This window comes from Lynx canadensis, chromosome D4 (genome assembly GCF_007474595.2).
Source record: "Lynx canadensis isolate LIC74 chromosome D4, mLynCan4.pri.v2, whole genome shotgun sequence".
NCBI classification, from domain to species: domain Eukaryota; kingdom Metazoa; phylum Chordata; class Mammalia; order Carnivora; family Felidae; genus Lynx; species Lynx canadensis.
Genome location: NC_044315.2, coordinates 43,117,707 through 43,131,156, shown reverse-complemented (window position 1 = coordinate 43,131,156; position 13,450 = coordinate 43,117,707). Strand labels below are relative to the sequence as shown.

The 13,450-nt window shown below is 38.3% G+C and overlaps 1 protein-coding gene across 1 annotated transcript in view; it reads right to left on the bottom strand.

Annotated features, from left to right (window-relative positions):
* Window positions 1-13,450, bottom strand: part of ADAMTSL1 (ADAMTS like 1) — a 379,909-nt gene that overhangs the window by 343,229 nt on the left and 23,230 nt on the right. The window contains 1 exon segment of the mRNA XM_032595636.1: window positions 3,891-4,018. Within this exon segment, the coding sequence (XP_032451527.1) occupies window positions 3,891-4,018 (128 nt within the window).

Here is a 13,450-nt window from a genome sequence, read left to right as displayed (position 1 = left end):
TTTAGGCACCTCCACAGTGTGATGATTTTATTTCTTGTTCATCTAATAATTTTATTCTGCTCCAAAAAATTCTATTCAACTAAAGAATTCAATGCAAAAGTTATTAACTTTAAAAAATGCTTTCATCCTTTATACGTAAGGCTTTTGAAATAATTTTTTTATTATTATTTTTGCTACTTGAGTACATATAGGTATGACAAGCCCTTCATTTAACCAGTTGGGATTTAACAAAATATTCTTACTCCTAATGTATTAATCTATTAATCCATACTATTTATTAGTCTGGCGATTAATTGGCCTTGCAGAAGATAAAAAATGTCACAAAAGACCTTTAAGTCTTCTTCGGGCACCAATATAAAGGTTGACACCACACTTAAGAGCATCCAGTATCTGACTCATTGCCATTTCAAATGAACTGCAGTTTACCTCTTTGACCTTGATTTTGGCACAGACCTAATACAGTGGTACATATGACGTTACACACAGTATTCTTAAGTGCCTTATGCATCTGGAACTCCTTATGGGAAAAGTTAAATTAACCGGCTGAAGACAAAGCTAGAACTCTCAGAGACAGATCTTTAGTATCAAATTTAAAACTATATGCTTAAGTAATTTAGGTCGAAGAAGGATAGTTTCCACTAAACAACACACAATCCTAGATAAATGAGAAAAACACATTTGTTAAAAATATTACTTCAGAATATCTAATGGAGGATGTGAAGAACTGGACAGAAGCAGCAGCTTCTCAAGGTAGTTGGTACATTGTCTAATTCACTTGAAATGAAGAGCCATCATAAAGTACAAGTATGCATAGTCCATTTTCTAATTAGAAAAAAAAATAACAGCAGACGTTATGATGCAAAAATCAAAGCAGACTTTAGTGATGCAAGATTAGCAATAGTTGTATTATCAGAGTTGCTCAATGAAACCTAACATAATCTTCCAGAGATTAGTAAATGTTGTAGAAAAAAAGTGTATACGGTGCCTTCCCTTATTGCTCAAACCAGGGTTGCAAGTAAAGGCAATTATCAATAGTCTAATATCAGAAATTGGGAAAATGAAGCACTGCTTACTTTCTGTGAGCCTAGAAAAAGGATGGGGGAGAAGGCAAAGGAAGGATTCTGCTCAGTATCTCCCTGGGTCAGGGCATTTTCTCCAGCACCAAGCACTGCCAGTGAGAAGGATGAGTTTTATATTTAATGCTTATTTATATTTTCACCCTGCTTTCCCTCCACTGATTTTTATTTTCCTGCACTCTTCAAAAGATCACTCAGAGAAGATGTTCTCAAACTCATAAAGTTAACCAAGCCTCTTCCCAGTCTCCCCATCCATCACAGAACATAATTAACTCCAGAAGTTGAGTAGTTGTCATTTATTCCATAAAATCTGAGTATTTTAGCTCCTTTTTACAGTTCTATCATATTTGGAACAGAGTAATTATTAGCTGACAGACTTAAAAATATCAGAGCTAAAAGTGAGAACAGGACTGGAAAATCAGTCTGGAAAATTAATTCAGCAGGTCAATGGGATTCATTTAGGCTGAATTTGAGTGCTTACCCGTTAGACTACAACACACATTCCAGTTACTTGTTGGGCCTCTAAGGACATATACATTCATAACCTGTGATCTTTCTCAAGAGTATAAGGTGCCCACATTAAATGTGGAGTGGAGATGAGAGAAAACCCGTTAAGTTCATTAGCCATTAAAAAATGAACAAGAGGGGCGCCTGGGTGGCTCAGTTGGTTGAGCGTCCGACTTCGGCTCAGGTCATGATCTTGCAGTCCGTGAGTTCAAGCCCCGTGTTGGGCTCTGTGCTGACAGCTCAGAGCCTGGAGCCTGCTTCAAATTCTGTGTCTCCCTCTCTCTCTGACCCTCCTCCATTCATGCTCATGCTCTGTCTCTCTCTGTCTCAAAAATAAATAAACACTAAAAAAAAAAATTAAAAAAATAAATGAACAAGAGGGCCACAGATAACCACTCATGGTAGGTTGGTGGTCCTGCCCCTCTCCCCATTGTTTAAGCTTCTTCTCCAGCCTAGTATGAGTTTACCTAATGTATTTTTTTCAATATTTGAAATTCAAATAGGGACATATAGTCAATATGTTTATAATTTTAGATTTTACATTTTACTTTTCCAATTCATTATGAGTAGATGATAGATGATATCTTCTATAGTATCTTAATAAAATCCTAACAATTGGAGCCTTAATTTACTAGGTGACAAAACTGGTAAGTGTGAATTTCACATAACTGATGTTATATGATGTTATAATATATTTGATGCTTTGCCGAATGACAGAGTTCTACCTGTGATTGTACTTATCCCTTAAGTTGCTTGTCAGTCTCTTACTCCATACAAGATTCTCACAATGTAGCATTCACATCAACGAGCCAGTATGAAAGTTCCCATACACTCCTTACCAGCTTTGTGAGACACATGTTTTGGCTCACCTCTATAGCATATTCAAGCACGGTAATTCGAGAAAACTGTATAATAGGAACATTTCAAATCTGTACATTTTGGCTTTACTGATGTATGTTTGTTATCAATTATATCTTGTAGTGCTATCACCATGCAGTATCATGTAGTACAGATGTAGGGAGGTTTTGATATTTGAGACGAAGAGAAGAGGTGAATCATAAAAATGAAAGGTCTAGTTTTTTCTGGTCAGCTCGGGGACCTCGTTTGTTATGACACTGGCCTCCAAAGATGACAAACAAACTTGCTAGTGGATGTAATCCAATAGCTCCATCTTCTGAGTAGAACCAAACACCATAATGGCTAAGTAACATAATTAACCCGGTTTCTTGCAAGATATGCCCTTTGGCCAGGTTTCCCAGGGTACACCATTTCCATTAGGATCTGCCTGGAGCCAAAATGGTCTCTAGTTATCATGGATTCAGTGAAGGAAAATCTATCTGTCAGACCATGTGCGGGACTGGGGGGCACAGAAAAGAGTAAGACGTTGACCCTGATTTCAAGAAATTCTCTCATTAGAGTAAGCTGACATTTTTCTGAACCTGTATCTCACCACTTTGTGCTGTTTCATTATGAAAAGTCTAGAAGAATCAGCAGATATATATAGGTAGATATTTTCTTCTTCTGTTCCATGTTCTATAGTATATAGTAATTTTGATCAAACCTCTTACTTGTCACATGTAACACTCCTCACTGTCAAATAAAAATCTCTCATTAAAAATATTACTATTGTACTTTGTATTTTATAGTTTGAAGAAAAATCTAGACCACACAGATCAAGAAACAGTTCTGACTTATTATTATTTGAAGTAGACTGCCATTTTAATGCCTCAGGCCTTTACTTTCAGCTTAGAAACCATTAGCCACTCTCCACCTTCACCACTGCTCTCATTCCCATGCCAGGTTCCCAAGAAGTTTCTGTTTTCCAAACCTCCTTCTATGCAAACTTCATCATTCATTGAACTGAATAATCTCAGGAAACTTCCAGACATCCAAGAAATCCAAACCAATATACCACTTATTTGCAAAGTGCTTGATAACATTGGAATCCAACATAAACTTAATATGTTGTTAATGTTAATATTGTTGCTATTCTTGTCACTAAAATTTAAGGGGATCCAAAAAGTGCCATATATTATGGTCCATTTCTACTTATAAATCAACCTTCTAGTTCTAATATGAAAATAGACAACATTTCCTCTGTAAATGAGATGAACTCTATATCACTTATCATATAAGAGTATATAAATAACCTAGCTGGAGATGCACATATTTAATTCTTCATACCTTTCTTCCATCCAGATTTGTGTGCAACAAAATGGTCTTAATAACCCCAACCACAAAAGTATGCATTGAACCTACTACAAATGGGCCTTACAAACTCCCTACCATCTGGGATGCAGGACTTACTTGTTGCTGAGGCAGCGTCTCAGAGAGTAGGAGGCCCCTCCACCACAGGTGCGTGAGCATTCACTCCATGGGCCCCAAGCGTCCCACAAGCCATCCCGGTCCTCCTCAGAGCGTGCTGTCCTGGAGCTCTGTGAGGAAAAAGAGAATGGTCAGTATCATGTCCCCATTGAACCCTGAAACATGTGTCCTAAAGTGTGGGCCTTTTGTATGTCTGAATATGATAGCCTTGCTGGAGATGAAAACATTTATTAGATTCTTTCCAGTTGAATAATGTGTTTGGGGAGAGGACTATTTGAGTTTAGAGACCCTGGGCCATGACTGAAAGGAACAAGGGATCTGCATAATGGAGCAAATAGAAAAGGGGGCAAGAATAAGGAATCTGGGTGAGGGTAAGTTAAATTGAAGTCACATTTTGCACTGAAGTCATGATTTTGCCTTGGGTTCATAAGTCTACTCATCTACCTCTTTGTGAAAACAGAGAAACTTCTCTCAGAGATGCTTCTGCTCTGAGAAGCTTGTAATGTGCATATCAGCATTACCTTCCAAAATTTAACATTTTATACAATTGACAATTTTTTTAATCGAGCAACATCATTTCCAGATTTCGGACTTGTTAATTACAACAACTGCATGAAGTAACTTTAGTAATGCAGGGATTGCCTCTTGACAAATAGATCTGCTTGTTACTGAAAGGCTTCCTAGTGAAATCTGTACCTACTGTATAGAAAATTGGTATATGCGGGTCTCCATGTTGAACTTCACATTTCTCATAAGAGTCAAAGATAAAATATGTGCCATAGTTCATAGAATAATCTCTAGAGTTAGAAATTGCCTGGGTTGGATATGGATTTTACTAGGTGTCCCTGAACAATTAAATTACCACCTGCCTACACTAAAATTTCCCTTTCTATAAAATGGGGATAATATTATAACCATGACACTACATGCACACACACACACACACACACACACACACACACATACACACTATAGAAGAAGATAAGTTAAATGAACTTAGCCTAGGATAAGTTTCAGAGTAAAGCACTAATAAATATTACCAATAATTATGTTATGATAAATCGAGAATGTCATATATACGTAATAATACAGTGGTATTAATAATATACGTAATAATACAGTTGTATTAGTCTGCTTAAGCTGCCATAACAAAATACCAGACTGGGTGGCTTAAAAAACAAAAATTTATTTTCTCATAGTTCTGGAAGCTGAAAGTCAGAGAACAGGGTGCCAGCATGGGTAGCTGCTGGTGTGAGCTTTTCCCTTGGGCTGCAGAAGGCAGCCTTCTTACTGTGTGCTCACACGACCTCCACTTTGTATGAGCATGGACAGACAGAGAGAAGACAGAGTAGCTCTCTGGTGTCTCTTCTTCTAAGGACATGAATCCCATCATGAGAGACCCCTTTCATGACCTTATCTAAACTGATTATCTCCCAAAGGCCTCATCTCCATATACCATCACATTGGGGGTTATGACTTTAATGTATGAATTGTGGTGCAGGGCACAATTCAGTCCATAGCAACAGTTCTACAAATAGCTAATGTGAACTGGGGCCAAATTATTTTACTGAGTAAATCAAGCACAATATTCAAACATTACAGATGGTATCTTCTCGGGGCTGCCTGGGTGGCTTAGTTGGTTAAGCCTCCGACCGGCTCAGGTCACGATTTCACGGTTCCTGAGTTTGAGCTCTGCATCAGGCTCTCTGTTGTCAGTGCACAGCCCACTTCAGAACCTCTGTCTCCCTCTCTCTCTGTACCCCCCCCCCACCTCTCTCTCAAAAATAAACAAACATTAACAAAAAGATGGTATCTTCTTATATCAATCAAGGACATACTTCTGAAAAAATTAAAATTTCAAATTTAAATTTGGAAAAAACAAACCTGAAAGAAAATAGGCATGTTAGACAATATGACAATGTCACCTTCAGTTTTGTCTCTGGAGAGAGAGCACAGGGGATGTGGAATGCTGGGAAAGGTTGGGATGTGAAGGCAACAGGAAGGTAACCTCTTACAAAGCATTGTGGGAACGTGAGATAATGTAAATGAGGTCACCAGTGTATATGAGGTCTACAATGATAACTCAGATTGTTATTCCTGTTGTTATTATTTTTATTTTATTTTTTTTTTAATTTTTTTTTCAACGTTTATTTATTTTTGGGACAGAGAGAGACAGAGCATGAACGGGGGAGGGGCAGAGAGAGAGGGAGACACAGAATCGGAAACAGGCTCCAGGCTCTGAGCCATCAGCCCAGAGCCTGACGCGGGGCTCGAACTCACAGACCGCGAGATCGTGACCTGGCTGAAGTCGGACGCCTAACCGACTGCGCCACCCAGGCGCCCTATTATTTTTATTTTTAATTACTTTCTCATGCCCTACCTAGTTATACTCAAGGTTATATCATCCACACAGGAGGGGCTCCTGAAAAAGAAGAGAACATCCTCTAGCCCTTCAGAAAACTGTTTATTTTGTAGTAATGAGCTTCTTTGTAGATCAGTTGCTATGGGGCTCTGTTGTCACACTGGCGACTCCTTGGACCTTTTAAATGTTTTTTTAGTTTTTTTTTTTATTTGAGAGAGAGAGAGAGAGAGTGAGCGCATGTGAGTGGGGAGGAGGGGCAGAAGGGGAGAGAGAGAGAGAATCCTAAGCAGGCTCCACATTTAGCACAGAGCTTGACCTGGGGCTTGATCCCACAACTCTGTGATCATGACCTGAACTGAAATCAAGAGTTGGAAGCTCAAATTGACTGAGCCATCGAGGTGCCCCTCCTTGGGCCTTTTAAAATCTGGACAAGTCAGAAACCTCACCTCAGAGTGTTGTATCAAGGCTTATGTAAGTGATGGAAGCTTTATTTAAATTCATAAATCATTTGCAAAGGGCTAGCAAAGGCTAGCATAGTAGTAAAGAGAAGGGACTGAAGGACCCACTCAACCTGGAGTAGAATCCTGGCTCCAGAGCTTCTTAGCTGTGACCTCCTTATCCTTCAGTCTTCTAATCAGAAAATAAGGATAATAAACACTAGTATTGTGAGAATTAAAATAATCAAATATAAAAATCACGTAAGGTTGTAACAACCCAAATGTCCATCAGTGGATGAATGGATAACTGGAATGTGATATATACACACAACAAAATATTATCCAGCCTTAAAGGGATGGAAATTCTGACCCATGCTACAACATGAATGAGCACTGGAGATATCATACTAAGAGAAATAAGGCAGATACAAAAGGACAAATATCATGTGGTTCCACTTAGATGAGGTGTGTGGAGTAGCCAGATCCATAGAGACAGAAAGTAGAATGGTGGTTGCCAGGGGTAGGGGGACAGGAGGAATGGGCAATTATTTTTAATGAGTACAGAGTTCCAGTTCGGGAAAATGAAGAGATTTCTGGAGATGGATCGTGGTGATGGTTGTACAACGGAGTGAATATACTTAATGTCACTGAACAGTATACTTAAAGATGATTAAAATGGTAAATTTTATAAATTTTATCACAATAATATATACATACACTAAGCATTAATGGCTTTTATTGATACTATTAATTGTTACCATAATTTATAAACATAGATGTACTCTGAAAGGTTACAGGAGGTACTCTGGGAAGGTACTAGTGCTTTTTCCTGCTGAGTTTAGTGGAGACTCTAGACTCTTAAGGCATCATCTCCCTGAAAACTCTGACTTTCCCACAGCAGAACTTTCCAGCCACCTGCCATATTACATTTGCCTGGTGATATGATCTGTCAGTAGTTAGAGGCTCCTCTAAAAGGTGGAATAGAATGGGTAACAGAAACACACTGGTTACCCCAAAGTATGTTCTTTCTAAAGGAAGCATTTACTGAGCTCCAAAGCCTGGTTTTTAGGATTAATAAAATCAACCTCTAATCAAGGCAATATGGGGCACTCTGTTTCCAGAGCTTAATTAAATACTGAAGGAGAAAAGACTCTTTGGCAATGAAGTATACATTGTCCATACACCCATTAAATTCATTCTTCAGATTTTTGAACAGTTTACTGTGCATCTTCTGGCTCCCTTTTAGTTTTCTCTGTATGACTGGAAGAAGTTCTGTTGAGAGAGTTATGGTATTTGCTGGATGCGGTAATGACTTGTGTGACAAACATACATTTGTACAATACCATGTCCCTCATTTTATTCAAATTAAATAAGTCTGAGATGAAAAGCAAAATCACAAATGCTAGGATTCGTGAAATAATTAAGAGCAAGATGAGTGATTACAAATTATGATACCATCCAGTTACTACAACCGAAAAAAATAAATACACACACGGTATTCACATGCGAACTCCATTTCCGTGTGAGATAAGAACACCAGAATGCCAAATCCTTGGGAGGTTTCCCTCTGGCTGCTCTCTGGATAAGCTGTTTTGGAAATAATATATAGTTGAGAATTTGTTTTTCTGGAGAAGTAAATTGTTCCAAACTCTGTGCTAAAGTTGTTTGGTATTTTTCACGTACCTTTTCCATCTAAAGTGAGGTTGTATCTTACCTCATCACAAGTTACAAGTTTCAGCACAACTAGACATAGGAAGAGCCCACAGTGCTCTGAAAGAGATCACACGCAGACTCAGCAGCAAGTCATGGGCCTTTTTTCTCAAACTGGAACCATCTCCAAGGTGTCTTTTAGCAAGTGGAATAAACATAATTCATGTCAACTGAATCAATGTTTAATGTTAGAGACAGTAAAGTGATTTTCCCCCTCTTTTACTGTGCCAGATTTTTACATCTATAACCAGAAATGACAATTCAGCAATGCCTTTCGGGTCATTTAAGACCTACCAGCATTTGCTTATTATGATTTTTAAGAAGGCCTTCAGTATAAACAACTTTTGTGCCTGGTCCAGATGGGACTCGAGCTTATTTTCTCTTATTTTGAAATGTGCATTCCTCTCCACAGTAGCATTTTGTTTTTAAAGTGTTAGCTTTGAGTTGCATCTAGCAAGAGAAAATGAGGCAAAAATAATAAGGTCTAGATAATGAGTTGCCTAAAAGCAATGATGATTGCTTCTGAAACCAAAATTCTAAGCTTTTAAAATATACCCCAGTCAATGCTTTCCAATTTGATTTCTGTCACATAAGTGTAGTGTTTCTTTTTTTTTTTTTTTTTTTTATTTTTTTTTTTCAACGTTTATTTATTTTTTGGACAGAGAGAGACAGAGCATGAACGGGGGAGGGGCAGAGAGAGAGGGAGACACAGAATCGGAAACAGGCTCCAGGCTCTGAGCCATCAGCCCAGAGCCCGACGCGGGGCTCGAACTCAGACCGCGAGATCGTGACCTGGCTGAAGTCGGACGCTTTAACCGACTGCGCCACCCAGGCGCCCCAAGTGTAGTGTTTCAATCTCAGTATCTCAGAAGCAAGATCATGGATGCTGTGAAACACAGTGACCAAGGGATTACCCATGACCCCACTTCGGGGAATCGCAGCAACAGTGTCAGGTGAGATGATGGTCATTTACTATGAATTGACTGAGAACTGAAGAATGGCTATTAAATTCTGTATTTAAGCCAGTGTTTCATCAGTGGACTTACCCGAAATGGTCAATACTGCATCTGATATTAAACTTGAGGGAAAAGTCCATTACAAATCCTATCTTTTTGTAGCACTTAGTTTACTTTGTAGTTATTGGATGGGTTAAAATGGACAATCGGCACTTTTTTTGAGCCAACATTTCAGAAATCCAGTGAACACTGAGAGAAAAAAAGGACTGAGTTTTGGTTCTATAATTCTTGAAAATTGAGTATTTGCCTTGAGTTATTCAATTTAGAAAAAGACTAGCTATTTCTAGATCTTTGATGCCACATGATGACCTTTGAATGTAACATTGACGACGACTCTTAAATCAACTACTTTCTTGTAAGAAAATTCAGTAATCGATTCCCCGGGCCCATCCACCCATTGTTCTGTCCAGTTAAGAGGTGCCAAGCCTCAGTCAATGACAACGGCATGGAAGGCAGGCTTTGGCCACAGATCATCATATACTTCCTAGGAATATTAGAAGAGGATTAGAATAGCTTCCATAAATTCATCAACCTCATAATGGTGTCATTTCCTCATCATTGCTGGTTTACCTAAATGTGGTTTTCACCTGATAGTTTTGCGGTTGATTTCATAGCCAATTGCTTTAAGATCAATAACCAAGTCCCAGGTGAACAGCTTTAAACCTGAAAGCGATAAGTAGTTAAGCAGTTGGAGTAATCACATAAAGTAAGAGTTCCCTGCATCTCACCATCTAATAGATGAACCTTAGAATGACCACCTATGTACCACTTTATCCAGAAGCCTCTTTCACCGGACAGGTTATCAGGGACTTATGAACAATGTTGTAGGGTGAAGCACAAATTAGCAATCAAAAGACTCTGGAGTTCTGAGGGTGTCTGGGTGGCTCAGTCGGCCAACTGCCGGACTCGGTTTTGGCTCAGGTCATGATCTCGCAGTTCATGATTCCAAGCCCTGCAATGGGTTCCATACTAACAGTGTGGAGCCTGCTTCAAATTCTCTCTCTCTGCCCCTCCCCTGCTCATGCTGTCTCTCTCTCTCTCTCTCTCTCTCAAAATAAATAAACTTAAAAAAAAATTTTAAAGACTCTGGAGTTCTATTAATATATATACAGAGGCCTTGGAAAATATTTTTTTCTAAACGTTGTAATAAGAGGTCAAGCTGTATGGAACTAAATAAAAATGGAAATAGGTCCTGAGGAAATGGGTGATAGGTTTTTGTAAACTTGAAGTTATATAACAGATGAAGTTACATTATAAGCGAAGTGTTTTTCAAAATCAACAGGTCTTCAAATGTAGCAAAGTGGGTTATGGGATGAGGCAAAGAGCCCTTCTTACTATTTCAAGATCAGCAAAAAGTCACCTGAGTCTCTGGTTTTCCTCTCCTCTGCGACAGCATTTAGCTTAAGCCATCTGGAGCTGTGCATGTGACTGTACAAATGGATGTCACATCCCTCTAAATTAAAAAGAGGGGCAGCCCCCCCCCCCAGTGATGAGAGGACCATTTTTCTGTGGTGAGCCCATGCAAAATGGAAAAGTCTATACATGGAAACATCCTGTCCACGTACCAAGCTTTGGAAATGAATCTGCAGATTCCATTTTGAACTCCTCTATACATATCAGGTCTCTCTAAATCTTATCTAATCTTTGGCTTCTTTAATAATTTGGAATACTGGTTCTGCCACCAACTTTACATGGTAGGGGTTGTGATTCCCTGATCTGAGAGCTTATAGATATTAAGCTGTAACTGGGCTCTTGTAAAAGTCCATTAGCTTTTTGATGTACTTTCTTAAAAAGCAGAGCGTGTGGATACTGAGGCATGCGCTTTCCCAGATATTTGCTGCTGGCTTTACTTAGGAAATTCAGATCATCTGGTTCTTATCATAGCTGCACTGCTGGGGGATATGATGAACTGCCAGTGACACAGTGCACAGTCTTTCAGAGGCCACTGCATGAAGTCTGTCCCTTGCTACCGAGGAGAAAAGTCAGTTCACGTGGTGTAAAAGCTATGCAGACCTCGGAAAGATTTTGGGTACCTGTCTTCCTCTTTCTTCCACTGTGCACGTGCGCTCATGGGCACACCCCTTTCACATTCCTATGAGGGCACCTAATTGTACCTAAGCCTGGAGGGTTACTGGTGAGGGAAAAATGCTGGCTGGCATTTATTAAGTACCTATGTGCCAGGAAGTATGCCAGAATTTACCCAAATTATCGTATTTAATCCTCCCATTGAGCCATGTCAGTTTGGATTTTTCCCCCTTATTTTACTAACAAGTAAATTGAGGCTTAGAGAGGTTGAACAACCTCTATCATTGTGTAGAAGAAAGAACTTGGCTGTGGGTCTCAGACAGACTTTACTAGTCGTATATTGGTCAACTTGCCTTCAGCACATTGTCAGATCTCTTTGAGCACAGTTTCTTCATCTGTAAAAGGGCAACATTGATACTTCTCTTACTAGGGTGACTGTGAAGGCTAACCAAGAGAATGTACACAAAGTACTGGATATAGTTTCTGACATGTTAGTGTTAATTATTTCATCTCTGCCACGAATATACACATCGCTCCCCTGACAAGTCACACAGTCAGTACCTGATCCAGCCAGGCTTTACACCTGTTATCTGACCACCTTTTGTTCTGCCTAGCTTCACATTCTGACCTTCCTTTCCATTTTTAAACGGTGTCTCTCAGTACATAAAAAAATTTTTTTATAGAATGACAAGAACTAATGTTGCTTTTCTTTTAAAAAATTATTATGTCCTCAGAATTGTTTCTCAATCTTGGAATAACAGCTTGGAGATAGAATTAAGACAGCTTCATTACTTTTTAGGAAACAAAAACCTGACTCTGCTCGATGTCAAATGCTTCAGTGCGATTTTCATTTCAGAGCTATGGTAACTTGATTTTTTTTGTATTCTATCCAAGGACAAGGCCAGATTACAGCTCATCTAAGAAACTGCTGCAGAAACCTCTGGGCATTTTGGAGAGCTCCACCCGAACACAATTTCACAGCCAGCTGAATTAAAATCAATAATTGCTGATTTGAGCAAAGATCAGTATTCAGGAAATTTGCAACTGGTCATTGAGTGTTTTGAATCAGCTCATCTCAAGAAAAAGCATAGTAAAATATTCTATCACTGTCGGTTTCTATTACTTTAAAAGCATAAACTTAGCAAATAGAAAAGCTCTGCTTTGTTTTAATACTCTGCTTTGTTTAATACATGTACATACATGTACATGTGTGTATATATCTATATAATAGAATATTATGTATGTGTATATTATATCTATATATCTATAATAAATAGATTATATATACATAAGATTATATATAGATATATAGTATCTATTATCCACATTATATATAATATATACTATATAGTATATATTATAGATATATAGTATAGATATGATATATAGTATATATTATAGAAATATAATATAGATATAATATATAGTATATATTATAGGTAAATAATATATATATAATACATATCTATATAATAAAGATAGAGCATATATTATATATAGATATATAATATTTAATATATGTTCTATAATAATATTCTTTAATTTAATAGTTAGCTTCTGAACCTAGAGGCAGCTCAGTTAAGAGCAGAAGGCTGAAACGAGTAACTCCATGTCTTTCACAAAGGAAAATCAGACAATAGGAGAATTGTATCCTGTACAAACTGTAGTAATTTTAAAAAACCACTTATGCCCAAGTTTGTGCTGACAGTCATCACATTCTTGACCCTTTGCATTTGTGGGGATATTTCAAAGCCTTTATACTGTTTCACCTCAACTGTGAAAAAAGGCCATTTTACCTGGAATTCTGAAAATAAAGCAGTTCGTCTTGGTTGCTGTTTTTTCTATACTTAGAAAATAAAAATCTCCAGTGGAAAATAATATGCAGGCCAAGCACCAAGGAAAACAGGGAAGAATCATCTCCTGGGCTTCCACACCCCTCCACTCCCCAAAATAGGCATATTTGAAACACCCCCTGAAATGGAATTCCTTCTC